This window comes from Arvicanthis niloticus, chromosome 1 (assembly GCF_011762505.2).
Source record: "Arvicanthis niloticus isolate mArvNil1 chromosome 1, mArvNil1.pat.X, whole genome shotgun sequence".
Lineage (NCBI taxonomy): Eukaryota > Metazoa > Chordata > Mammalia > Rodentia > Muridae > Arvicanthis > Arvicanthis niloticus.
In genome coordinates this window covers 52,182,595-52,209,229 of record NC_047658.1, presented here as the reverse complement: position 1 = coordinate 52,209,229, position 26,635 = coordinate 52,182,595, and the positions used below count along the sequence as shown (strand labels likewise).

General features: G+C 46.8%; 1 protein-coding gene across 5 annotated transcripts in view; it reads left to right on the top strand.

The window, feature by feature from the left end:
• Positions 1 to 25,785, top strand: part of Crtc3 (CREB regulated transcription coactivator 3) — a 103,694-nt gene extending 77,909 nt beyond the window's left edge. The window contains exons 7-15 of one of the 5 annotated variants that reach the window (XM_034501005.2): positions 2,855 to 2,890; positions 6,671 to 6,753; positions 8,290 to 8,339; positions 13,969 to 14,186; positions 16,893 to 17,191; positions 21,248 to 21,448; positions 21,532 to 21,612; positions 23,643 to 23,745; positions 24,203 to 25,785. In XM_034501005.2, the coding sequence (XP_034356896.1) occupies positions 2,855 to 2,890; positions 6,671 to 6,753; positions 8,290 to 8,339; positions 13,969 to 14,186; positions 16,893 to 17,191; positions 21,248 to 21,448; positions 21,532 to 21,612; positions 23,643 to 23,745; positions 24,203 to 24,411 (1,280 nt within the window). In that variant the 3' untranslated portion in view covers positions 24,412 to 25,785. Of the gene's footprint in view, positions 1 to 2,854; positions 2,891 to 6,667; positions 6,754 to 8,289; positions 8,340 to 13,968; positions 14,187 to 16,892; positions 17,192 to 21,247; positions 21,449 to 21,531; positions 21,613 to 23,642; positions 23,746 to 24,202 lie in introns of all 5 variants that reach the window. The other 4 variants (XM_034500998.2, XM_076936692.1, XM_034501010.2 and 1 more) reach the window with 4 other exon arrangements.
• The last annotated feature ends 850 nt before the right edge of the window (positions 25,786 to 26,635 follow it).

The following is a 26,635-nucleotide window of genomic DNA, read 5'->3' as shown; positions in this document are numbered from 1 at the left end:
TCAGATGTACTTTGTTAGGTCAGCCCTCTAAGGCTCCAAGGCTACCAGGTTTCCTGAAACACATGTGACCTTGGTCACTGCTGTCCTGTCCCCTGTGGGACTGCTTTGAATTAATGTTCTCTATTTCCAGATAACTAGTCATAGCTCTCTGCCTTTCGTTTTTAACCCTTCTGTTACAGTTGTGGTCTTTGGGATTTGTATGTTGGTGGTAGTGTGTAGTAGTAGAGTAAGAGAAATCTAAATTTGGCTATTTTATTATTGAAATAAACCTGTCAGTCATTACTGCCGCTGGCCTTTGGCAACTGTAGTGGACTACCTGAGAATGATATCTAATCTCTCCTCCCTCCCTCTTCACCCCTGCACTACAGTCAAGCCCTGTTCTGTCTCTCCCTGCAGTGTGCCGTGTAGCTTCGGTCCTCACTACCACGTGCCCTGCTTTACTGCTCTGTCCAGTCTTTTGGTTTTCTGTCTGGCTTCCTGACCGTCCAAAGCCTCATGCTGTACTACAAGAACAGTTTCCCTCTGGGTTAGTTCTAACCCAGGCCTCTGTTCTCTACTTCATCCGAGTGACTAGCAGACTCCTTCACCCATGTCTCCCACTCCTCTACTCATGCATAGCCAGACTTCACCGCTCCCTACCTCTGCTGTGTCTGCCTCGGCTCCTGTTTCCTTACTCCTCCACTCCGCCTGTTTTCACTGAGGCAGCCCTTTAACCTTACTTCCTCTTGCCTGAACTCCCCGAGGCCCAGCATAGCTGCTAGGGACATGGACTTTCCGAAGGCACCCTGCCCAGAAAGCTAGTCCCAGAACTAGCAGTGTAACCTGGGGCAGAATAATAGTTCATAGCTCATAAATTGCTCCAAAGATTACGTGAGATCATCATGTGAGGTGCCAGGTACACAGCTACTGTTACCATCTTACCTCCCTGGTCTTCAATGCCTACCCAGGGATGAAGCCTGCCTCCTGCTCCAGTCTGGGGAAGGGGGTGGCACCAGCAGGGTACCACACAGGGAATCGGCTTGCCTCTGAGATGCACGTGCTGTCATAGCTCTTTGTGTTACAGGGACTGGTCAACGTTAGTACTTAAACTTAGTGTTGTGAAGATGAAGAGACTCTTTACATACTGTGATAGGCCATTGTTTAAAATGTCATTTATCATTTTTAATATAATAATCACATTTTAGTGATTAGAATGGGCAAGTTCCCTATCCTTTCTTTAAAAGCTATACTTAAAAAGCCATACATAAAAATTTGAGAAGTTTCTCTCCCCTCCTCCTGTCAGTGCCGACTCTGGACATTGGCTTTGTCTCTGCATGCCGCATCTTCTGGCCTGTGCAGGTAGCCTGTCCTTGCAGTATTCAGTCACAGACTGAATAAGCAGTAGCTTAGTCCAGCTCTGTGCAGCTTGTCCACTTTGCATTGCTTTTTAAATATTTTCTTTTCAAAACAAAGTTTCTCTCTGTAACCCCAGCTCTCCTAGAACTTGTTCTGTAGACTAGGCTGGCCTCTAATTCAGAGATCCGCCTCCCTCTTCCTCTCAAGTGCTAGGACTAAAGGCATGCACCACCACCACCCAGCTTCTTCTTTACTTCTTTACTTTTTTACTTTTTACCTTGTTTGTTTGTTTGTTTGTTTGTTTGTGGTGCTGGGCTCAAATCCATGCTTTGGCATGCCAGGCAAGCACTCTGCTGTCAAGTGACATGCAGCTCACATACAACATCTTTAAAGGTTCTGTCCAAGAATCTTATCTTAACAGACTTACCCTAATGGTCTTGTAGATGCACTAAAAACAAGGTTTTAGTCACTTAGATTCTGTTTTCTGGTGGCCTGGGAGAAGTCCTGTGTTTTGTGAGTATGCTTAATTAATAAGCTTTTGGCACCCTTGGGAGCTCTTAGTGTCTGTCCTGCCCCCAGGCTCTACTAAGACAGTTACAGCTTCTGCCACTTACAGAATCTGCTGTCTTCCTGTCTGTGCCTCATCACCTGTCCCAACCCTTTGTTGCATACTTCAGGGATTGAGCAAGTATCTGCTGAATAGATGGTTATTATGTGTTTACCTTTTATAGACTAATTGTGTTAATTTATAGTTTAACCATTTCATCTAGAAACGTACCTAAGCTGAGCTATTGTTTAAAGGCTTAAACTTAAATTTTTATACTGATTCAATGCTGAAAACTCACTTGGTGTAATTGATTGCTCAGGAGAATGATTACCCAAGCCATGTTGGAGATGGCTTCTCAGCTTTAGTCCAGAGGTGCAGAAGGGGCTGTCTGTAGTCGTCTGCAGTGTGTTCCATGGGCTAGCTGTTCCTCACTCACTCAGGACTGATTCCTGATCAGCTTTTAAAAATATTTGTGAATAGCTATCAGATGGGTATATCACATATACTTAGACTTCAGATATGTATTTTTTAAAACAACTTGTGTTAGAGTGCAGAATCTGTCACAGATCCATCGTGGAACTTCGACCCATGGTAAGCGGCAGATCAGTGACAGGGACTCCGAGTTCACCTGCCCTCCCCTAGTAGGACACGTGTGGAACTGTGACAAGACAGACTGTTTCGCTTTGTACTTTGAAGACAGGTTCTCAGACTTTGTCAGCCACTGTTCTCTGGAGTCAGCAGGAACATTTAGGACTGAGACACTTTTAAAGGAAAAGCACTTGGGCACCAACTCTAGCCTTGGAAGAACTTCATCTGTCTGTAGTGTGCTAAAGCACCTTGATGAGCTTCATATGTCAGAGCCACTGTAGAACTTCCAAACATTACTTTTCAAATCAGGAAGTCATTCTAATGCATGAGTCAGTGAGAGCACCACATATAAAAGTGTGTGTTTGTTTTTCTCTTCCCTACCAGGTTTCTGTGATGGTGAAAATGATGGCCATGGGGAAGGTATGAACAGGTGCTGGGGTGGGATGCTGACATATACATGTATATACATACATGTATACATATATGTGCATATGTAGGTATATGTGTGTAAAACTTCCTTTCTATGCCTTGACATTTATGTAAAGGCTGGCAACTGTTACTTGGATTACTTATCTGAGATGCTCTAAGTAGCTAGACATGATCAAAGCCCTGAGAAAGAAAATGTGTGACTAGATGACAATGGTCCCCGTTACCCAGGTCCACTCAATGCCATAGTCACAAGGTTATTTGAGGAAGCAGGGTCGTTGCCACATGAAGATGGGAGTTAGTCAGGCCCTCAAGCAGCTGTCCCACTGCCTTCTCTCAGCACTGCCTCAGCCCATTTAGGAAGTCACTGTGAGAGTGACTGATAGGCTTAAACAGTTCAGGGGAAGGGCAAGCTTAAGCTAAGGATGCAGCTCAGATGCTGGACTGCTTGCCATGCATTCGTGAAGCCCAGGCTTCACCAAATGAGCCAGGAGTATTAGTGCACTCTGGTAATCCTCCACTTGAGATATGGTGGAAGGAAGATCAGAAGTTCAGGGATAGCCTTAGCTACACATAGAGCTTGAGACTAGCCTGGGATTCATGAGATCATGTCTCAAAGAAAAGTAAGTGCAAATTTATTTTAAGATAAAACTATACATTTTACAGACACTAAGCTTCGTAAATCCAGTTAAGCCCATGTTAGAGATCTGCTGAAATATCACTGAATGCCATCCACAGATGGGGCCCAGCCCTGTTCACTCAGTCATTCAGTCCCAGGCACTGTTAGATCCTTATAAACTGATACACAATTTTCATAATCTGAAGCAGAATGACTAAATTAGTTTGTGTGTCATAGAGACCAAGCTTGTGGAGGACATTAGCAAGGATGTCCCACATGAGAGGCAGAGCCTTCTGATAACACCTTGCACACTCCTTTTCTGAGCAAACCATTTTAGGTGTTGAATAAAATCATAAAAACTTGAAACTAATCTGTCTGATCACTCAGGGGAGGAATGAAGAAATGGCCTCAGGGCCTTCCCCAGTTAATTCTTCAAAGAATCCCCAACAAACTTGTACATGAAAAGAAACTACACTGAATTCCTCACCTTCCTGTAGTGATCTCTTAGGAGCCTTAAGTCAGGGGGCCACCTTAGCCTCCTATGGAGCCTTCACAGTAGTCTATCCTTGTTGCCCTGCTGTCTTGAACACTGGTTGCTATTGTCTCCAGCTGTGGAGAGTCCCTGAGGGTCTGCATGCCCCAGGCACTGCTTATTGAGCATTAACCAGGAGAACAGAGTCTTAGAACCTCACAGGGCTTACAGCTCTGAAGCACTTATTTAGTGATTAGAAAAAGAACAAGGTCATAGACGAAATATACTCTTCAGAGGGGAGTAACCCAGCTGGGGTAGCTGGAGAGGGCATGCAGGACTCTGTAGGGCCCTGGGTCCTGTCCTTAGCAACACATGGAGGGAGACAAAGAAAAGGACAGGGAGCAAGTACTTTGAAGTCAGGACTGATGGACACCAAGGCATACTCACAAAGCCTGCTTGTCTCAGCAGAAGTAGCATTTGTCGAACTGGTGCTGGGAGGTTAGCCATAATGACTGTTTCGAACTGTGCCAGCCACTCGTAATTATTTCCTAACTTTTACTGACTTGCAAATAAATTAAAATAAAAACTTAATTTTTATTTTAAATGCTTTTCTTAGAGTTCATTCTGAAATTTTGGCCCCCATTTTGTTGTTGGTTGTTCTTTGAGATAAGGTATCATGTAGCCCAGGCTAGCATTGAACTCCTGGTCTTCCTGTTTCTTCTGCCTCCATGCTGGGATTGCAGACTTGTACCAATGCACCTAACTTTGATCTCAGTTTTAAGTGACTTCCTGGAGTCTTATTACTCATCTTGTGAGGGCCAAGGGCAGGACAGTCAAGACAGTCACAGGGGAGCCCTGCAGTCCCTAGAACCAACCCTGCAGCCTCCCTCATGCTATGCCGTCTCCAGAGTCTGCTGTGCAATATCTTCTTGACATCAGATCACTTTGTTCCTCAGAACTAGCCTTTGACCTCTGGTCTGTGTCTGAGAACAAAAAGCCTTTCTTGATTTGTGGCTCAGCCTTCTTGTTCTCGTTGGTATGGCTGAGAGCATTAAAGCACACAGTCAAGGAGCAGCCCCATGCTGTAGAGCCAGGATGTTTTATAACATTAAAGAGCCATGAGAGCCCCCATCAACTTCTCAGCCAAACCTGGTGGGTTATCAGTTCTTTCTTTCTAAACACACACACCCACATGCACACACACACATGCACACACATATGTGGATGTATGTGGACATGGGGGAAGGGCACCTGCACTGTGCACCATTTATGTGAAAGCCCAAAGTTGGGTATCTTCTCTGATTACTCTCCACTTTATTTATTGAGGTAGGAAGTCCTGCTAAACCCAGCACTTGCCTGTTTAAACTAGGGTAGCTAGCTTGCTTTGGGGAGCCCCTGTCTCTGCCCCTGGTGCTCTGGGATTACAGGCACTTGCCATGCCTACCTGGCTTTTCCATGGGTTCTGGGGATCAAACTCTGGTCCTCACTCTTACAGGGCAAGTTCTCTGTCCACTGAGCCTCTATCCACTGAGCCATCTGCCCAGGCCACCTCATCTCCATTTGTTACCTTCTTAATGTCTTTTCTTGATTAGTGTGTGTTTCATCGAATCCCCTTTTCCCACACCTGCAGGGCCCTGGCCAGGTCTCAAACTTGTACATTTCCTCCTGCTCCTCGTTACCTAACCCACAGTCAGATAACAAGAGCATGCTGGCTGGTGCCCACCACTGTTTCTTCTCTAGGCCTTTTATTCATTCCTCACTCTTTGCTTGAATGTCTTTTGCTGTGTCTAAAGGGAGCCCAGGGCATGCAGCTCTAAAGCCTCACTGTTCTGCTTGTCTGCTCTGAAGCAAGGATGTATGTCTCTCCTGGGCTTCCCTCAGTGTTAAGAGTCATAGATGTGCTTCCTTTGTCCCCTGGCTAGGTTATAGATTTCCTCAAATTTGAGTCCATTTCTTAACTGTTCCTTCAACCCCTACAATGACATACAAAGGGCTAGAGAGATGGCTCAGTGCATAAGAGCACCGTCGGCTCTTCCAAAGGACCTGGGTTCAATTCCTAACATGCACATGGTGGCTTACAACTATCTATAACTAGTTCAAGGAGATCTGATGCCCTCTTCTGGCCTCCATAGACACTAGCATTCATATACACAGACATACATAGGCAAACCGCCCATACACACAAAATAATAGTTATTAAAGAAAAAAGTATGTTAAAATAGTCTTTGCTAAAGAAATCATGTTCACTAGTCAGTGTGGCACATGCCTATAATTCTACAACTTGAGAGGATAGTTGAGAGTCTGAGGCTAGCCTGAGGCCAGCGTGAGGCTAGCCTGAGGCCAGCGTGAGGCCAGCCTGAGCTACATGACAGTTCCAGGACAGCCAACCCTAAGTGCTAAGATCTGTTTTAAAGTGTTCTTTCTTTTCTTTTGAGACAGGGTCTCTTTATGTAGCTCTAACTGTCATAGAACTTCCCATGTATAATCGGCTGGCCTCAAATTCACAGAGATCCATCTGCCTCTGTCCCTGCCTCCCTGGTGTGGGATTAAAGGTTTGCAGCCACCCCATCCCACTCCTCACCCCTGGCCCCAGCAGTTTTAAACAAAGCTAATTTATTTAGCCAAAAGCCAGTGGCTGCCTTCTTTTCTAATTTAATGAATGTTCTGTTCTTCCTTTTAGTAGCAGCCTTCCCGGGTCCACTGAAGGAAGAGAACCTGTTAAATGTCCCGAAGCCACTGCCTAAACAACTGTGGGAGACCAAGGAGGTGGGTGAGCGGTCTTCGCTGGGTCGTGCTTGTCTGTCCTGGCAGCCCGCCCTGCAGAGGTGGAAACCAGAACTGGGGAAAAGGAAGAGAGGGTCCGTCTGGACACTGATACTGGAGAGACAGTGGGGAGTGCGGTCCCCCGTGGATCACCATGATCCATCTTGGTGATTAGTGCAGGGCCTCCTTGCCTTTCTGTGAATTTGCTGGTTCTCAAAAGAAAACTGTTAAGCTACTGTTGGAAACCTGGGCACGAAAAGGCGGGTGTCTGCTTTGGAGCTGTCTCCAGCTCCTGTTGAGGATTGCTGTCCTGCCAGGTGATCTTTTCTGAAATCAAAGGCCTTTGACTAGAACTCTCTGAGAGGCAGCAGTGAGTCATCTGTTTACTACGATTCCTCTGAGCTTTGAATGTAGCATCTGAAATCCTTGTCATTGGCCTCCCTCCATGGCCCTTTGTAAACCTCACCCACTGTGGAGAAGAGGCTTAGCTTGGCCTCTTTCTGTAGAGAGCAGTCTTGTGAGAAAAGGCCTCCTTCCAGACCCTAGTGATGCCCAGATGAAGTCGATTGGCTGTTTGGTCTCTGTGCCTAGTTGTGCCCCACTATCAGGATCCCTGCTTGTTCCTGCTTTAGCTCCCCTTCCCCATCAGGATCCCATTGGTCCTGCTCCCTTCCTCCATCAGACCCACTGGAAGTCTCTGCTAGCCTCCGTGTGGTCTTGAAAGCTTTTTATAAAAGCAGGATATGTAGTTGATGTTTAACTTTAGGGGCCTAAAAAGAAACAGATAACGGTGTGCAGGTGTGTGCTCACAAATACCAGGAGCTGCTGTCTCGGAGAGACGGCTGTCTTCCTTGGTCCTGTGCCTGTGCAGTGTGCATCCCGGTTCCCACTAATGCTTGTTCTAGTGCCATTGTCCTTTTCCCTTCCCTCCTCCCTCTCCCATTGCCCTGTTTTTCTTTTTTCTTTCCTCCTTTATCTGTCTTGCTAATTGAAAAAAAAAATATTTAAAATCTGAATATCTGAAACATTGTCTTTTTGAAGAAAGTAACATTTAACTAGAAGATAAGTTAATAAGGAATCAAGTTAAGAAAATGTGTCAATATTATACTTAGGTTTTGGTTTTGTTTTTTGTTTTTTGGTTTTTTTGGTTTTTGGGTTTGTTTTTTTTTTTTTTTTTTTTTTTTTTTTTTTTTTTTTTTTTTGATACAGAGTTTCTCTGTGTAGCCCTGGTTGTCCTGGAACTCACTCTGTAGACCAGGCTGGCCTCAAACTCAGAAATCCGCCTGCCTCTGCCTCCCAAGTGCTGGGATTAAAGGCGTGCGCCACCACTGCCCAGCATTATACTTCTTTTGAATGTAAATTTAAGAAATTTAAGATTCCTCAGAATGGCATGGAACTTAAATGGCCGCTCTGTGCAGATGTCCTTGACTTCCTCTGCCGGTCTGGGCCTCTAACTAGGGTGCCCAGATCCCCACTTTTCAAACATTTGAATTTGTCTGTACACTGAGTGAGCCCAGCTTTTTCTTTGTCTCTTCTCAGATCCAGTCCCTGTCCGGGCGCCCTCGATCCTGTGATGTTGGGGGCGGCAAGTAAGTCATCCACCTCCTTCCTCCTGCTGCGGGTTTTCTAGTCTTCCTGCTCTGTCACAGAGCTGAGAACTGGAACTCGCTGCTCACAAGCCCAAGTCATCTGCATTTGCATAAAACATCTGTTCACTTTGGTGCTTATATTTCATGTATTTGAGACAGTTATACAGCTGACAAAAGCCAGTAAAATCACCCTGGATATGTTTGAGAGTAGCCCAACAGAGTCTGGGCACACAGAACCTGCCTGGTAGAAGCAGAAGTGTGTGCGTATCAGCACACACTTGACATATCAATTGACAGGAAAGAAAAACATCAGCTAATTTGATTGTCTTCATAGAAATTGATTTTTAAATTTTTGTGGATGTACTTAATGTCTCTGAGCTGTGCATGCAAAAATAGTCAAAGCAGTACATTTTATAGTCTGTGTATTTTACTGCAATTTTAAAAAAAGGATGGATAGAAAGATTTGCAATTTAAAATGAGTTATGACACTATACATTAATTAATTTTGTTTTGTTTTGTGGCAAGAGTCTATTATGTAACCCTGATTAACCTAAACTTAACTATGTAGACTAGGCTGTTCTTGAACTTACTGATATCATCCAATACCTGCCTCCCAAGTGCTAAGATTAAAGGTGTGTGCCACCACACCCAGCTTAATAAATGGATTTTATAACATACACATTTACTTCCTAGAAGATTTTGGATAGATGATAAGAACACATACAGTATAAAAATACCTGTAATATAAACAGATCTAAAGCGTCTGTGAGAAAGATGAACGAAGGGAGAATAAAGAGGCAAGGGGATTGTGAGGCCGATGTGTTGTGGTGTGTGTGAGGCCGATGTGACCCCCACAAGCTCCTGTTAGGGGAGCCTTCGAAACATCTAGAAGGATAGTCTCTAGCCTCTACACATGCACCTACACAGACATTTAGTTAATTGATTGATTAACTAATTAATTAATTGAAACCAACGCTCAAGGCTCTGATACCCTATGTCAAAGAACGGGCTACAATCTGTTAACCCTGGGGAGCTCTGGGGCTAGCACCTGCTAGGTTAAGGGGTTGCCCTTCTGCTCTGAGGCTAGCACCTGCTAGGTTAAGGGATTGCCTTTCTGCTCTTAACAGTAGTGTTCCATCAGTTCATACAGGTGGTTATTGACTCCTAATTTTAAGGACCAGATTCAGCAATAAACAGAACAGGTCAGTCCCTGCTTGCAAAGTGCCAGTGTTCTTGGTGAAACAGAGAGGGAAAAGGAGGTAAAGCCAAGGAGGACATGGATGAGTAGTAGGGGGTTAGATGCTGACGAAAGCCGTCTGATAATGGTGACAGAATCCAGCCTGAGGAAAGGAGATGAGGGACCCAGGCAGACAGAACAGCAAGTGCAAAGACCCTGATGAGCGTAAGGAAGCTGTGTCGTTGAAGCACACTGAGATTTGATTCACTAGAAGGATTTGAACCATGAAGAACATTGCTTGCTTACATCAGATCTAGCAGGGACTGGAGCCATCGTAGCAACATCCGAGGAGTGACCATTTGTATTTCTCTCAACCTCAGAATGGTTTTGATGTCACTAATGACCAGGTTCACATTGGTCACATCATAATCTTCCTCAACCCACCTGGCCATTGTTCCTGTCCCAGCCTTCATTCCTGCCTGCTGACACAGGAAGCTCACCTGCTCTTGCAGTGAGCTCCCCACGGTCCCTGTTTTCTAGTGCTTGAACTTTGACTCTATAGCTAGTTCTGAAAGATGAGGTTTACATGCTTGTTTCTACAGCTTTTTCTCCTCACTCGTCCACACGACCCCATCTACTACCAGGTTCTCCCAGCCTCCAGTTAAGCCTCACTCTGGTCCTTTTACATGGAGAAGAGGTTGATACAAAGCAGACTCCTCTTCCCACCCTCTACTATCACGTTGAAGGCACCTTGCTGATCAAGGTGGATTACTTCCGTTTCCCAGCCCTTCCTCTGCCCTGGCTTTTCTGAGACCTCTCTACCTACCTAGTATTCTTTCTGGTTCCCAGAATTCTCAGCCACAAGTATGTATAAAATTTATGTGTAAGGGTGTTTTGCCTGCATGTATATCTGTGTGTCATGTGTGTGCCATGTGTTGTAGGTAAAAGAGAGTATCATATCCTCTGGAACTAGAGTCACAGATGGGTCCGAGCCACCATGGATGCTGGTGAACCCAGGTCTCCTGGGCAACCAGTTCTCTTAGCTCCTGAGCCCTCTCTCTAGCTAGCCACTTTTTCAAAGTAACCCAGCTTCTGCTTCCACTGTTTCAATTTAAGTGTCCTCCAGACTGTGAGTCACCTCCTCCAGTGCTTCGCTCAGCGAGGGACATCCCAGCTGCATGTCAGACTGTGCAGCCAAGCTAAGGACATAGATAGGAGTCGTGTTCTTACCCATCTCCATGCCCCTCCCCTAGTCTGTCATGGCCTCTCATGAATGGCTTTCCCAGGCCAGGAGCCAGGATTGTTCCTGAGTCCTGCCACACATATCTCCAGCATCCATCCCCACTCACTGTCCCCACGCTCCCACATCACTGCACTCTGCAGTTTGCCACTTTGCCTCCGGGCTCTGCTCCTTGCCCCTCAGGTCTGACCACCATACCATCCTCAGGAAATTGTGTATCTTCTCTTCTTAGCTATCCCCTGCTGTCTTTGTTCTCAGCCCTCTCTCCAATCTCAGGTGTTCTGTGCCTGCTTCCTCTGCTCCATCTCCAGTAGTCCCCACCCTCCTAACCCTAATCTTCCGTGGTTATCAGTCATCACAGTGCCTAGACATACCATGTGTTTCCTGCCTCCCTTTGCCCCTGCTTTGACTTCCACCTAAAATGGTTTTTCTGCCTACCTCACTTGAATTCCTTAGCTTTCTAACTGAGTTTCCAGTGGCCTCCCGGAAGCCTCCTCCCATCAGCCTCTGTTGTTGCAGGAGCAAGCCGGTCGGAGTCTCCTATAGGCCCTGATGCCAAGAGTTGTGCCCGTTCACTCTCTACAAGATGTGCTGTGTTGACTGACCCATTCCTTCTCCCTTCTCTGGCTCATGGTTTTCTTCAGCCATTCCTCTTATCAGCTCACTGCTCTGTCGTGGATTGGGCTGGGGTACTGCAGGAGCCTTCTGACCGCCATGGCTGCTGCCCCCTCTGCTCCCTTAAGCCATCTCTCATGTGTGACCACAGTAGCATCTCATCGCACTTGCTCCCTCTCTCCTGTAGTCCAAGACTTACTCTTCCTGACAACATCTTCTCTTCTGTTTCCTCCATATCTGCCTCTCCCTCTTCACCTCTCACCACCTGCACTGCCTCAGCCACACCAGGCATCTTGAGGTTCTTCGAGCACCATGTCATGTCCCAAGCAAAGCCTTCCTCCACACGACTCTTCCTGTGTTTGGCATCTCTTGCTTTGTGCTTAGTGTTCCTTGTTCCTCTTGGTTGTTCACTGACGACTCCTAGCACAGCGTGCTCCCTGCCATATTACAGCCGCCTGCATGATCGTTCTCTTGTTCCTTCTCTGGACTGTAAGAGTACAAAGAATCCTTGTCCTTGAGAGGGCCCACTCCCAAGCTGAGTTCAAGGAACTGCAGGGACCCACAGTACACTGTATGTGTGACAGCCATATACCTGCCTTTCAGTGCAGAACAGGACTGGATATTAGAAGGAAATATGGACTAAGGATTGGGCTGCCAGTCCCAATGTATGCGAATACAAGGCCCCAGGAATATTGGGATGTCTGCATTTCAATCCGATCTATTATAAATAAAGGCATGCTTTGACATGACACAAGGTTTATTCCTTTGCTTTATGACTTTGGGAAATTACAGCAGGAGCTGGGCAAGGGCTCAGAGCTTTCGCTGTGAAAGCTTGAGAACCTGGTTTTAAATTCCCAACACCTTTGAGAAAAGCTAGGTATGGCTGCACACATGGCTATAACCCTATTGCTGTAGGGAGTGAAGACAGGAGGATTACTGGGACTTGCTGCTTCCAGCCTAATTCCAGGTCCAGTGAGACCCTGGGTCAAGGGAATAAAGTAGAGAGTAACAGAACAGGACCCCTGACATCCTCCCCTGACCCCTGCATATGTGCACCCCCTCCTCCAGCTTACATAGACTAAAAGAGATGCAACTCCCATACCTGACTAGGGTGGTCCATGACAAACTTCCATTTGTAATTTGCATTCTTGCCCTAGGTGTGCCAATCTGAAGGACAAACCCAACCATGAGCATGACCTTCCTTGCTCATCATTGTACTTCCTGAGCCTGCCCTGTACCTGGCACACAGTGACCAGTCAGTGGTTTTAATCAGTGAATGGCAATACGTTCTCCTTATTTTCAAGATTATGGAAACTTGCCTGGAGAGATGGCTCAATGAGAAAGAGAACTTGTTTGTTCTAACAGAGGTACCAATATGTGATCTACAACCACTTGTGACTCCAGCTCCAGGAGTCTAACACCCTTTCTTAGTTAGGGTTACTATTGCTGTGACGAAACACCATGACCAAAAACAACTTGGGGAGGAAAGGGTCTTCTTTTGCTCAGTTTCATATAACAGTTTATTATCAAAAGCAGTGAGGATGGAAACTCACCTAGGACATGAACTAGGGGCAGGAGCTGATGCAGCGGCCATAGAGAAGTGCTGCTTACTGGCTTGCGCCCATGACTGGCTAAGACTACTTTCTTATAGAACTCAGGACCACCAGCCCCAGGGTGACCCCATCATAATGAGCTGTGTCCCCCTCCATCAATCATTAATTAAGAAAATGCCCTACAGGCTTGCCTGCAAGTATGCCGGATCTTATGGAAGCATTTTAACAATTGAAGTCCTCACATTTCAGAGAACTTTAGCGTGTGCCAAGGTGCCATAAAACTATCCAACACAACTCTCTTCTGCCCTCCAAGGCCACCTGCAGTCCCATGAAAACACACACACACACACACACACACACACATGCCACATTACATATAGACAAATAAAAATAAAGTAAATCTTTAATAAGTAGAAATTGTTTTTTTTTAATTTTATTTATTTTATGTATGAGTACACTGTCGCTGTCTTCAGACGCGTCAGACCCCATTACAGATGGTTGTGAGCCACCATGTAGTTGGTGGGAATTGAAGTCAGGACCTCTGGAAGAGCAGTCAGTGCCCTTAACCACTGAGCCATCTTTCCAGCTCTAAATTATGTTTTTAGAATTATCTTTCTCCCCCCAGAGCTGAGGACCGAGCCCAGGGCCTTGCAATTGCTAGGCGAGCACTCTACCACTGAGCTAAATCCCCAATCCCCAAATTATGTTTTTAAAGTTTTTGAAAATTTAATTGAAACAATATATTCTGGAAGGTATCTAGTTGCTGAAAGGTGTATGTGGTTTTAGTAAAATAATTTAGAAAGCTAGCAAAAAGAACTCTAAATATGATGTTATGTTTTACATTTTATGTAGTGACTTACAATTTGAAAGTAATCTGTCTCATTTAACATGTAAGGGCATTATGTTCCAGAGAAGGGAAGCTGACAGACTGCATTCTCCCGAGAAGCAGGCCTACATGGGTCTTCAACCATCAACAAGGCAGAGGCATCATTTGCATCCCATTTCCCCACAGCCTTGTAGAAGTAACCCTTTCTCTTCTTTCAGCGCTTTTCCACATAATGGCCAAAACACAGGCCTCTCACCGTTCCTGGGGACCCTGAACACTGGAGGGTCATTACCAGATCTGACTAACCTCCACTACTCAGCACCCCTGCCAGCCTCCCTGGACACCAGCGACCACCTCTTTGGTAGCATGAGTATGGGGAACAGTGTGGGCAACCTTCCAGCTGCTATGACTCACCTAGGGATAAGAAACTCTTCTGGTAAGTAAAGGGCCTTGGCTGTGTCCCCTGCTGTGTGTGTTTGGTGCACCACTGAGAGCCACTACATCTTAGTGACATATTTCAGTGTCCTTGTACTGGCTGGCTTCTGCTCTGGGGACCCATTTCTGCTTGTTTGATGAGCTCTGGAACAGCTCTGCTGCACCTCCTTCTTCACTGTCTCCACATGTATGCAGAGAACTGGGGAAGAATGTTTGGGAGTCGAGAAATAGGTACCATCCCAGGCAACTGAACTTTAGCAGTTCTTATCAGCATATGGTGATCTCTTATTTAATCATTCCTTTAGCTGCCTCCAGATCCCCACTAGATTTCAAAAGGACAACTTCCTAAATTTTAGAAAATTTACAGTGGGCATGATGAAATATTTACACTTAACATATGTAGATTAAGTAGAAATCTACACCAGTTCAAACATCTTCAAGTGTTTAGAAGTGCTTAAGGACGTGGTACTGGCTGTAGTCACGTTACTTGTAATATGATGTAGTGTTACTGTGCAGGCTTGATTGTCCCCAGCCCAGACCCTGTGTTGAAAGATGACTTGATGTTGAACCAGTGCTACTCTTGTCAGCACCCAGAGCAGGTGGTACCCCATCCTCCACCCACCCCCCGTTCATGGTGCCTGCTAGAGATGGTGCTGAGGAAAGTTCCATTTGGAAGGGCTCCTCAGTGGTCAGATGTAGGTGGAGGAAGTGGTTGCTGGTTTCCACTCTGGGCTCAGTGAGACTCACCAGGCAGACCGAGCCTGCCCACCTGGGAATGGCCCCATAGGGTTCCCTGCCACGGCTGCAGTGGTGCTGGGGGCTCCTGCTGGGCAGTGTGGATTCAGCCCTGCATAGCTGGTTGCAGAGACCACTCTTATTTTTATTTTAGAAGGGCTTTTTCTTTGAAGTAGGTATCATTTAATAACAAACTATCTTGTATCTCTTAAGGTGAATTTTGATATTTTAGAAATCAAGTCATGTATGTGTAAACTCACTGTCAAGAGTGAGTGCTGAAGCCACATGACACTGTCTTTGATACAAGGTATTTCAGAGTGTTCTGAGGGGCCTGGGTTGTACTTTAAGAAGGCATTGGACTCGTAACTCTGAGTTTCTTTGATTTATTTCACAACAGAAACTCAAACCCATTAAGAGTTGTAGACGCAGAATCCCCCTTTTAGATGAATTCTCAGTGAGCCATGATGCCCAGTGTCACTAAGACAAAACACTGTCGACCACAACTCCCTTGGATCTTGAAGAAGCTGGCACTGTAGGCTGTGTTCAGTCATTGACTGCCACACACATCATTTTATGCAAAACACCATCTAGCTTTATAGTGTCTCCACTTAAAAATTATAGTACAGAGGCAACAGAGATGGCTCAGTGGTTAAGAACGCTTGCTACTCCTTGCAGAGGACCCAGGTTCAGGTCCCAGCACCTACATGATGGTTCATTATCACCTGTAACTTCAGTCCCAGGGGATCTGATGCTCTCTTTTGGCTTCCGACAACACCAGGCATGTGCACGGTGCACAGACGTACATGTAGGAAGGCAACTCATACACATAAAATAAAAATACATATATATCATAAAAATATAAAAAGCTAAGGCGGGTCTATACAAATTTCAGGCCAGCCTAAGTTACTTTTCTACTCTTTTTTTTTTTCTTTTTAAACCCTGGTATATATGCTTTTTAAATATATTTAGGCTTTCTTTCTGAATAAGACTTCTTTTTTAATTGAATTCAGCTCTCTAGCTCTCCTTACTATCTGAGCTACTGGGGTCTCACCTTTTCATAGACTGCTGCTGCAGCTGCCGCTGCCGCTGTTTTGTTCATGGTTCAAGAGATTGAGCCCAGGGCCTCAGGAATTCTAAGCAAGTGCTCTGCCACTGAGCCATGTATCCTGACCTCCCAAGCAATTGTTTTTTAAATCAACACAAACACACATTTCTGCTTCCCAACGTTTAGCATGAGAGCAGTGGGCTGAAGTAACCGTGCATGTGGCTCGCCACGGTACCTGTAGCAGCAGCAACTTTCTTGTTCACCAAGTGGTTCTGTTCCCGGGTGGCCTGAGTCAAGTGCTGAGGAGCCAGTAGGGCACAGGACAGGGTCTCTAACTTCCTGGAGCTCCTCTCTTAGCTATCTGTACTATGGAGGCACCATCCCCAGACGGGCTTGCTCATACTAAGATTCACTCCCCTTCACCTCAGAGAAACAAGGGACTAGCAGAAATGTCCTTTCCCCTGAGTTGGGAAACACTTTTAACAGACAGTTCATAAGGAAGCCAAAATCAGAGAGTGGACTTTAAGGCTGAGAGGCGAAGTGTGTTCTCCAGTGTTCATAGAGGATCCAGGCCATCTGAGGGCAGATGGTCGTAGAGGCTCTAAGTTGGCTGTTGTCTCGCCTGAGGCTCCATTCCCTGAGTTTAGCCTCCTGCTTGAGCTTCCTCAGGGGTGGTTTTCTCAGTCTTCTTCCTCTTTGGGCACAGTGATTCTCTTCTCACTCAAGCTGGATGCTTGGCAGCAGCTCCTTAAGTATGGTGTTTCCTTTCCTTGTACACACGAGACTTTTCCAGTAGGAGCGCTGCCCAGAAACTCCTTCACACAGAGAGTCATCGCATAGCTAGTAGGAACTTTGCTTTACTCTTTGGAAAACAAAAGCTTTGATCCAAAATCATGAAAAGAACTTAGTGAATTTGTTCTCTTTCAGGTCTCCAGAGTTCTCGAAGTAACCCTTCCATCCAAGCCACACTCAATAAGATGGCGCTCTCCTCACCCCTCAATAGCCACCCACAGCCGGCTGTGGCCAACGCCTCTGCTCTCCACCCCTCGCTTCGCCTCTTCTCCCTTAGCAACCCGTCTCTTTCTACCACAAACCTGAGTGGCCCCTCTCGGCGCAGGCAGCCTCCAGTCAGCCCTCTCACGCTCTCTCCTGGCCCTGAAGCACATCAAGGTTTCAACAGACAGCTGTCTGCAACCAGCCCACTGAACCCATATCCTGCCTCCCAGGTGAGGAAGATTTCTGCAGCCCCTACATTCAACAGGCTGAGCAGTCGATGACCTAACTTCTCTGGGCTGGTTTTAGTTTGGATGGGGTCCGGCTGTAGCACTGCCCATCCCTGCGATGCACTCCCTTGTGAGTGCACGCCTGTCTGTTTTCCAGAATAAGAGAGAAGGGGTGTGCATGTGTCTGAATGCATTTATGATTTTATAATAGCAGGTTTGTGATGTTTATTGCCTGAAGTAAATATTAAACAATTTGTAGTCATTAACTCATAAAGTTGGGGCTGGAGAAAGGGCTAGGGTATGGAGAATGCAAGGCAGTTGAGGTTAAAATTGCAAATTGTATTTTTAAAAAAATCAATCATTGACCTAATAACTACAGCAAATCACAGAGACACACCTCCCCCCCACCCCCACCCACCCACCCACCCCCACCCCGCCAAAACACTTGGTAACCTGACACTTGAATAGTGGATTAACCTTTTCCCTCTATCCACTAGATGCTTGAGAAACAACACTCTTATTATATAAAATGCTACTTATAATGGGAGTGACAGCTCTCCAAAAGGAGTCGCTTAGTCAAGAAGAGGGGTATTTGGAAGCCTCAGTCCATTATGGACATGGAGGAATGTGACATTGGGCTAGCTGGCTTTGTTTTTATTCTAAACTCTTAGGGTGGGTCTTCTTACCATAATCACTGGTAAATACATGTTTGACCCACTTGCCACACCCTAGATACATTATAACATCATTAACTACGCCCTGCTTCATGTAATGAGTGATGGTTTACCAGGAGGAGTTGGTAGAACACAAGGGGAGAAGTTTAGATGATCTGGTTAGTAGTCACTCTGTCTGGTTAGTAGTCACTCTGACTGGTTAGTAGTCACTCTGACTGGTTAGTATTCACTCTGACTGGTTAGTAGTCACTCTGACTGGTTAGTAGTCACTCTGACTGGTTAGTAGTCACTCTGTCTGGTTAGTAGTCACTCTGTCTGGTTAGTAGTCACTCTATAGCTACTGGCCATGGGATTTGAGCAATTTCTTCTGGAGAAGATGAGAGGCCATCTGATAATTTTTAAAAATTTTTTACTTTTAAAAATTATTAGAGTTATTGAGCATTACCAAACTTAAAAAGCCTTTGATTAACATTTTTTAAAAAAAGAAAAGAAAACTAATTTCACAGTTTGTTAATAAATAAATAAATAAATGTATGTATGTATGTAAAAAAAAATTATTAGAGGCTCACGCCTTTAACCCCAGCACTTGGGAGGCAGAGGCAGAGGCAGGTGGATTTCTGAGTTCAAGGCCAGCCTGGTCTACATAGTGAGTTTCAGAACAGCCAGGGCTACACAGAGAAACCCTGTCTCAAAAAAAAAAAAAATCAAAAAAAATTATTAGATTTGTTTTAGCTTTTCTTTGTAAGATTATTTTATGAACTACAAAAGTATTCTTGCTTTCTAGATACATCTTAAAGGTAGAGAACATTGACTCTAATATTATTCTTATTTGTTTAAGGTTTAGGTTTAGAAACTGTCTTACTCATGCACACGGTCTCAAAAGGCCAACGGTTCTGCAGGGCGTGTTGAAATAATTGTCCCCCTAGCCCATTAACCACGTTTTTCACTGCCTGGAGTCGGCCCCTTCCAACCATTTAGCTAATCTCTTTGCTATAAACATGTTATTTTGTGCTTATTTTGTTCTGGATTTTTGCTGTTCCACATTGGCTAATGACATCCCGCCTCCAAGCTTGGGCTTCAGTTTTCTTTGAAGCCCCTCTCTCTCACACACCTTGCTCACTCTGCTCATTTACTATCATTTCAGTGATAATGCTCTGTGGTGTTTGTGTTCCTGTGGCCGCAGTGACGTGGTCGGACAGTTGACCCCATAGCGCACGAGGATGTAGCAGTGAGCATTTGCTTTGCTCCAGATGTTAGTGTCCTGCCCCTCGTTGCTGGTCTGGCTCCCTAGCTGAGCACTGCTAGTTCAAGCCCAAGCTCTTGGCATTGGAGCAAGCTTAACCCATTTCAGACAGATCCTCTGTAAGCCTTGGGGGAAAGTACAGGTGCCTTTGCATGACTGTAAACGGATTTTATTCCACCTTCCACTTAGTAACTGGCTGAGCTGGAGAGAGGACTCTGCTGTGGTATTTCCATCACGCACTGACAGCTGACTCCAGTGCTAGACCTCCGGCTGAGTGACACCCCTCACTCTCTGGAGGCTTCTGGATGTCCTCTCGTCATCTCCAGCATGTGAAATTTTGAGACAACGTGCCGTGGAATGAGTCTGGAGGGTTTCTTGTGTCTGGAAGCTGATGTCCATCATTTTGGGGAATTTTCATTATTTCTCCAGTGGCCTTTCCCTCGACTTTTCTCGTTCTCTCTGGAAATCCTGTTGTAGGAACGCTGAACATCATGAAGCTTTCCTCCCGTGCTCTTATGGCTGCTCTCACCACGGCCGCTCATTTCTCCTTTGTCTGTCTGTCTGTCTGATGTGTGGCACCTGGTGCACACACAGATCAGAGGACAACTTTTGGGAGTCATGTCTCTCCCTTGATCACGTGGTTCTGGGCAGTCACTCCAGGGTCCTCAGGCTTGGTGACAGACTCCTTTACCTGCCGAGCCATCTTGCTGGACCCTCTTTTTTCTTTCTGGAGATTTTTGCATATTTTTCAAAAATTCTTTCTTGTTTCATTAATGTTTTGTGGTCTCATACGTAGTCTACAGGTACGTCATCTGTCTCTGAGGTTTTTTAGGGGTCTTTTTCCAACTTTTTTTTTTTTTTACTTTTCTAGAATTTTTCAATTTTTTTCTTCTCTCCCCCCTCCTTCCTTTCTTTGTTGTTGTTGGTTTTAAAGATGTATTTATTTTATGAGTATATATGAGTATACTGTCACTGTCCTCAGATACACCAGAAGATCCCATTACAGATGGTTGTAAGCCACCATGTCGTTGTTGGGAATTGAAGTCAGGACCTCGGGAACAGCAGCCAGTGCTCTTAACTATTGAACTATCCAGTGCCTGTTTTGGGTTTTTTAAGACAGGGTTTCTCTATGTAATTCTGGCTGTCCTGGAATTTATTCAGTAGACCAGGCTCTGGCCTTGAACCCAGAGATCCACCTGTCTCTGCTGTGATAAACATTTTTTAAAAGGCCTGAATGTTACAGTGTAAACTGATTTCCTCACTTCTTCCTTCCCAGGTGTCAGGCTGTGCCTGTCTGGGCTCTACTGGCTGTGCCCAGTACTCTGCAACTCTGAGAGCAGGAGCTTGCTGAAGTCTGAGCTCAAGACAGAACTGTCTCTCTCATTTCCATGGAAGCTTCTGTCGGAAGTTCTAGCACTTTTGTTTAGAGAAATCTCAGCCTGGGTCCGAGTGTCTGAACAATACTTGTTTGATACTTGGGCATGTGTCTGGATACCAGTTTCTGGGAGCCAAGTTGGAGATAAATAGCTCACCTTGTAGCATGCAGAGACCTTTCCTCCACTCTCCTGGCCAGCATCAAGGTGGGAGGCTAGTCGTCCTCACAGAAACTCTGACCAGACCCTCGGGGGTTAATTTCAACCCTTGCTCATCCTGGTCCTGTTCCCTACACCTGGAGTTAGGCAGAGACTCAGTCAGGTGACTCAGGTGACCACCTGGCTTTCCTTGTTGACGACTGACTGCCTGGCCTTCTCTGCTTCTGCTGTTTTACAAATGTGCTGCCATCTTTTCTCCCATGGTCTTCTCCCACTTGTGTTGTTCATGACTGTGGTTTTGCTTGGTAGTGTCCACTGTTGGCAGTATTCTGTTAGTGTCTTGTTTTAGTGGAGTTTAGGGTGGTTGTGTTTTCCAGTCTTCTCTCTCTCACCAGCAGTCATGGCTTCAGAAACAAAACATTATCTGTACTGAGAAAGCAGAGGAAGTTGGCTGTATTCTTGTTTGCTTCAACAGTAGAAACACTGCTGATAGGAAATGCTTTCCAGGGCATGGAGTTGAGATGTGCCAGGCAGGGCTTCTTAGCATCGCAGGGAGCCCAGGCCCTCCTCCCATCTGACCTTCCTGACCCTCGTGTGCTTTGTTTCACAGATGGTGACCTCAGAGCAGAGCCCACTTTCCTTCCTGCCCACAGATGCCCAAGCCCAAGTGTCCCCACCGCCCCCGTACCCTACCCCCCAGGAGCTGCCTCAGCCACTCCTACAGCAGCCCCATGGCCAGGAGCCCCCAGCTCAGCAGCCCCAGGCAGCTCCCTCCCTGCCACAGTCAGACTTCCAGCTCCTCACGGCCCAGGTAAGTCTCTGTGAGACATGAGCAGCGGGGCTTATTTCAGTCTAAACTCCAGCTCTAAATAGTTACCTCCTTATTTCCCAAAGGGCTCATCTCTGACCAACTTCTTCCCAGATGTGGGCTTTGATCAACAGCCCATGAGGCCCAGCTCTGCCTTTCCTCAACAGGTAAGTGATCGCTGCTGTCCCATTTCCTTGATGTATAAAAGGCACCATCAAGGCTGTTCTATGTGTAGACTGCCACAACCACACACAGGCCCCCTTTCTCTGTTTCACTTGTGTTCCACAGCCAGGAGAGCCTTGAGTCTTCCCTTGCTCAGTACTGACATGGCTGCCTTATGCTAATGCCTTGTGCAGGGTCAGGTCTCAGCAGAGGGACTGTTTGAACAGTGAGTGGTGGATTTTCATAGCACTCTAGTCAGAGAGTTAGAAAGGTAGTCTAGTCAGTAAAGCACAAGGACTTGGGTTCCATCCCCAAACCTTGCATTTAAAAAGGAAGTAGACACCAGATGTAGTAGTGTACACCTTTAATCCCAGCACTTGGGGCGTAAAGACAGACAGATTCTGTGAGTTTGTGTCCAGACCAACCAGGCTACATAGTGAGACCCCTTTCAGAACTGGGAGGGTGACAGGGGAGATGACTCAACAGATAAGAGGACTTGCTGCTCTTCCAAAGGACCCAGTTTTGGTTCCCAGCACCCACATGACAGCTTACAACCTCCTGTAACTCCTATTCCAGAGATCTAACACCCTCTTTTGGCTCCTCAGGCAGTCAGCATGCACATATGGTATACGCACATGTATGTAGGCAAACACTTATGCACATAAAAATAAATGTTTTAAAAACAAAAGATAAATTCCTGGTGTGGTTGCACACACTCATAATCCAATCACTGGAACACTAAGGGCAGACAGTCCCCAGGGCTTTCTGGCCAGCTAGCCAGGCCTAGCTGGTAAGTTCCAGGCCAGTGAGAGACCCTGCCTTAAATTTAAAAGGTGGATGGCGTCTGAGGAATAATACCTAAGGTTGCCTTCTGGCCTCTAGAGCATGCGCAGTACAGGTGTACACACACACACACACACACACACACACACACACGAGCAGTGACATATATGTGCACATGCATTCACAGGGACCACAGCAGCTAACTAATCCCTCTCCTATGTCAGGGACTCTGAAGGACAAGGAGACATACCTGGCCCCAGGAGCAGAGTTAGAAAGTAGTGTAGCCTTGTGCCGACAAGCCTGGTGCTGCACCCAGTTCAGGCCATGCTTTCTAGGAGAGCTAAGCCTCGGACCAGGATGGGGGAAGTTCCCTTCACAGAGTGTTTTCAGTCAGCCACTTTCTTTTGCTTTTATGTTTTTACACCTCGAGATTTTAGTGTTTGGTTAGGATAGTCAGGCTCTAGAGTGGAGGATGAGCCCAGCTCCAGAACGTAATAGTAATAATAGTAGTAAAATAGATAAAGATTTTGTTGCAAGTGGGCTCTGGTAATGCCCTGTGGCCAGACCAGGTAGTCCTTACCTCTCTCCCTGCTGCTGTTACTGTTTTGCATTTCGTGGTGCTGGGTGTCAGACCCAGGGTCTTACACATGCCAGACAAGCACTCTAGCGCTGAGCTACACCCCAGTCCTACCTCACTGGTTCACAGAGACAGCCCTATCAAGCTAGGTGAAGATCAGCACTCTCCTCAAAAGTATTGGAGCTCTTTCTTTTGAGACATTTTTAAAAAATGAATTGAAAAATTAGTTTCAGCATAGATTCCTCAATCAGACCTCAGTTGTAAGCTGCCCTCACAGACTGTCCTAGAGAGACGCTGGTAAGAGGGAGGGGAAGGTTTTCTCTCTCTCTTGTCCCCAGAAGCCAAAGACACTGCTGTTTCCTTGACCACAGAGGGACCTCTGAGGGGCTCGCACAGGCCTTGTTGAGGCTGGGAAGTGGGGAGACTCGGAGTCTGAAATTGTACCCACTGGTGTCTCTTGGGGTCATGTAGCAGGCAGAGTATAGGCAGAGAAAAGTCACCCAGTGTGATCCTCACGTACCACCTGAATACCAGGAAATGCCCTGCTTGTGTGAGCACACAGCAGAGTCCTCCAGGATCCTAGAAGGGTCTGTGGGTCAGTAGGGGACATTCTGCACTTGCTCACATACCTCAGAAGCAGAGCTGCTTGCCCAGTGTGGCTTTCGATGCTTCCAGGTGCCTTTGGTGCAGCAGAGCCACCGCCAACCACAGGACTCATTCCACTTGAGACCAAACCCATATTCCAGCTGTGGGAGCTTCCCGAGCAGCATCCTGACAGGTGAGTGTGGGCCCCGCCCCAGCTTCATTGCCATCCCCTCTCCGTATGCTTACGTCTGTGCACTAGGTTAAATCATGCAGCAGTAGATAATGAAATCCCCCACCTTAGCCTGACTTTTAAGGTACAAGTATTAGTCTCAGGTGATTAAAAACCATTGTGGGAGGTTGGGGGGAGACTTACAAAACTTCAAAGATTTAGTTGGGCATGGCAGTGCACATCTGTCATTCAAGCACTTGGGAAGCTGAAATAGGAGGGTCCCTTGAGGTTGAGGACAGTCTAGGCTACATACAGAATGAGGCCCTGTCAAAGAAAAAAAGTTGATTCCTGGGTCAAGAGCCATGGGCCTGGGAGTGGTCAGTACATGGGTGCTCACTGTCCTGTTTAGGCATGTTGGGGACTGTCACTCTTTAGAAGCCTCGGTCCTCCTGTCTCCCAATTTCCTCTCTGCTCCTTTCAGAAGATTCAAGCACCAACCTGTTCAAAGGCCTTAGTGGGGGGCTGTCGGGCATGCCTGAGGTCAGCCTAGACATGGACACTCCGTTCCCACTGGAAGAGGAGCTGCAGATAGAACCCTTGAGCCTGGATGGACTCAACATGCTAAGTGACTCCAGCATGGGCCTGCTGGACCCCTCTGTGGAGGAGACGTTTCGAGCTGACCGGCTATGAACAACATGCCGTGGGACTGGGGAACTGAAATGGCCAGAATAAGCTAGAGTGAAGCCAGTAGCACCCTAACGGTAGTCACAGCAGAGGGAGCCACACTGCCCCAGGCTCTCCACTGAGGTCCCAGCTCAGATGCCCACCCATCCGCCTGCCCACGAGGCTTTTCTAGACACAGCTGCACTCTCCGTCCCGTGGCACCAGTTGTACTGCTGCAGGCCAGCTGCTTTGGAGCTTCTGGTGACCAGGAAGCTCACCATGTCACCCTTAATTCTTCTTATTGGCCACCCAGTCAGTGTGTAAACATAGAAATTGCTGTGTAACATGTCAGTGCTCCAAACCTTGGATCCCCATCAGCACTGACGATGGGACATAAAGGAGGCAGTCAGGGGCCACAGGCCCGTGGCGTTGACCCAGTGTCACACAACGGTACCAGAGCACCATGATGCCTTTATATCTGACCACCAAAGCCAGGCACCCCTCCAGCGGGTGGGTATTCTGGGCCTAGCCACTGCTCTGTCAGATGGCTTACTTAAAATGAAGAAGCTTAACCACCCATCCCAGGGCAGGCTTAAGTTAGGCAAACTGAGTGCAGTTTGCTTCCTCCCAGTTTGTGATCTCTTTTCTGCTGCTTTCCTGTATGCATACCCTTTCCTCACAGACAGGAGGAGAGGGACACTCATTTGCTCACTGAAAAAAAAAAAAATGTCCTTGGAAACAGGATGAGCCTAAAGAAGACAGTGCTCCCAGGAGACTGGAGGGGAAGAAGGAGGCTACAGGTGTGTCACCTGTAAAAGATGCCCTCCATCTTGGGCCTGCCACCCTCCAGCCCACTGGAAGGAGCTGCTGGGACTCCTGTCAATACAGGGCAGCTGAACTGCCCTTTTCCCCCCAGCTTTCCCTGCAGACCTCAAGTTTAATGCAGTTCCCACTGGACTGTAAGCTCCCAGAGGCCAGGGACTGTGCCTTGTGCCCACCAAATGCCTGGATGCATGGTGCCCAGGCGTGGATGAGTTAAGGACTGCCTTGCAGTGGGGTGGTCTAACCTGTAGCTGCCTCTATTCCCTGCCTTAGCTCAGAGCTTTAACCGCATACTGGTGCCTTGGATTCAGACTCACTCGAGTATGCCTTAACACTAGGTGACCAGATCTGTCGCTAGACTCAGTACCCCTTCCCCTTGGGAGTACGCCCCTCAGTAGCTAGGTGAGAATCATCCAATGAATGTATCCAGAATGGCTGTTCACACCAAACCCCATGTGTGTGCAACACCTGGCATCTAGACTGGGCCCCCACAGCAAATCCTCCCACTCGGACCCATGGTTTTTTTCTAAATTGATTAAAATAGAGGTGAAAACTTTGAAGTTAAGAAATAAGGCCTGGAAAAAAAAAAAGAAAAGAAAAAGAAAGAAGGAAAGAAAGCAGGCAGGCAGGCAGGCCTGGTTCATGGCACTCTTGTTATTCATCAGCACCTTATCACATAGTAATTTGAGCAGATTCTACTGCTACCTGCCTCCTAGCCCCGAATGGGGAAAGTGATGTCCACCCAGCACGAAGGGAGGAGCCAGGGTGGGGAAGAGGAGGACCCTGGAGGAGAATCTCTGCTTGGACACCTGAGACATGGGGGTGTAGCTGAGGCTTAGTGGCTGTTCCCACCCAGTAGATGAAGTAGAAGGAAGCTGACCTATCTGTGCCTAAGGCAAGAGGAGCCTGCGGACCGGAAGCTGGCTCCTCCAGCTGCCCACACCGTGCCGCGTGTCTCTTCTTAGGCCTTCCTTGTGATTCTTCAAACAGCCCGATGGAGCCACGCTGCACCCTCCCTGAGGACCCAAGAATTCTGTGCTCTCATTTACCTCAGCCTCTGCTGTTTAATTGGGAAACCAAATTAAAATCCCCTTCACCCGATTCCACCCCGAAGATGCCACTGGCCTCTGCTTGCAAGCCCTGTTCCCAGTGAAACTCACACGCTTGGTGCCTGAGATCCCAGAGGGGGGGACTTTAAAGTGAACACTTTTCTTTCCTCGCGCTGTCCAGCGCCCCAGCATACCCATGGAAGCCAGCTCCCATGCCAGAGGCCCCTGAAATTGGATCTCAGCCTTCAGCATTGATCAGGCAGAGATCAATGCTGATGTAAAAGTTGAGAGAAAGGGGTTCCCAGCACAGTCTGCTCCCTGCGTCAAGCTTTATCCGTGGGGTCATCGTGTTGGTGACACCCACACAGCACACAGGGGAG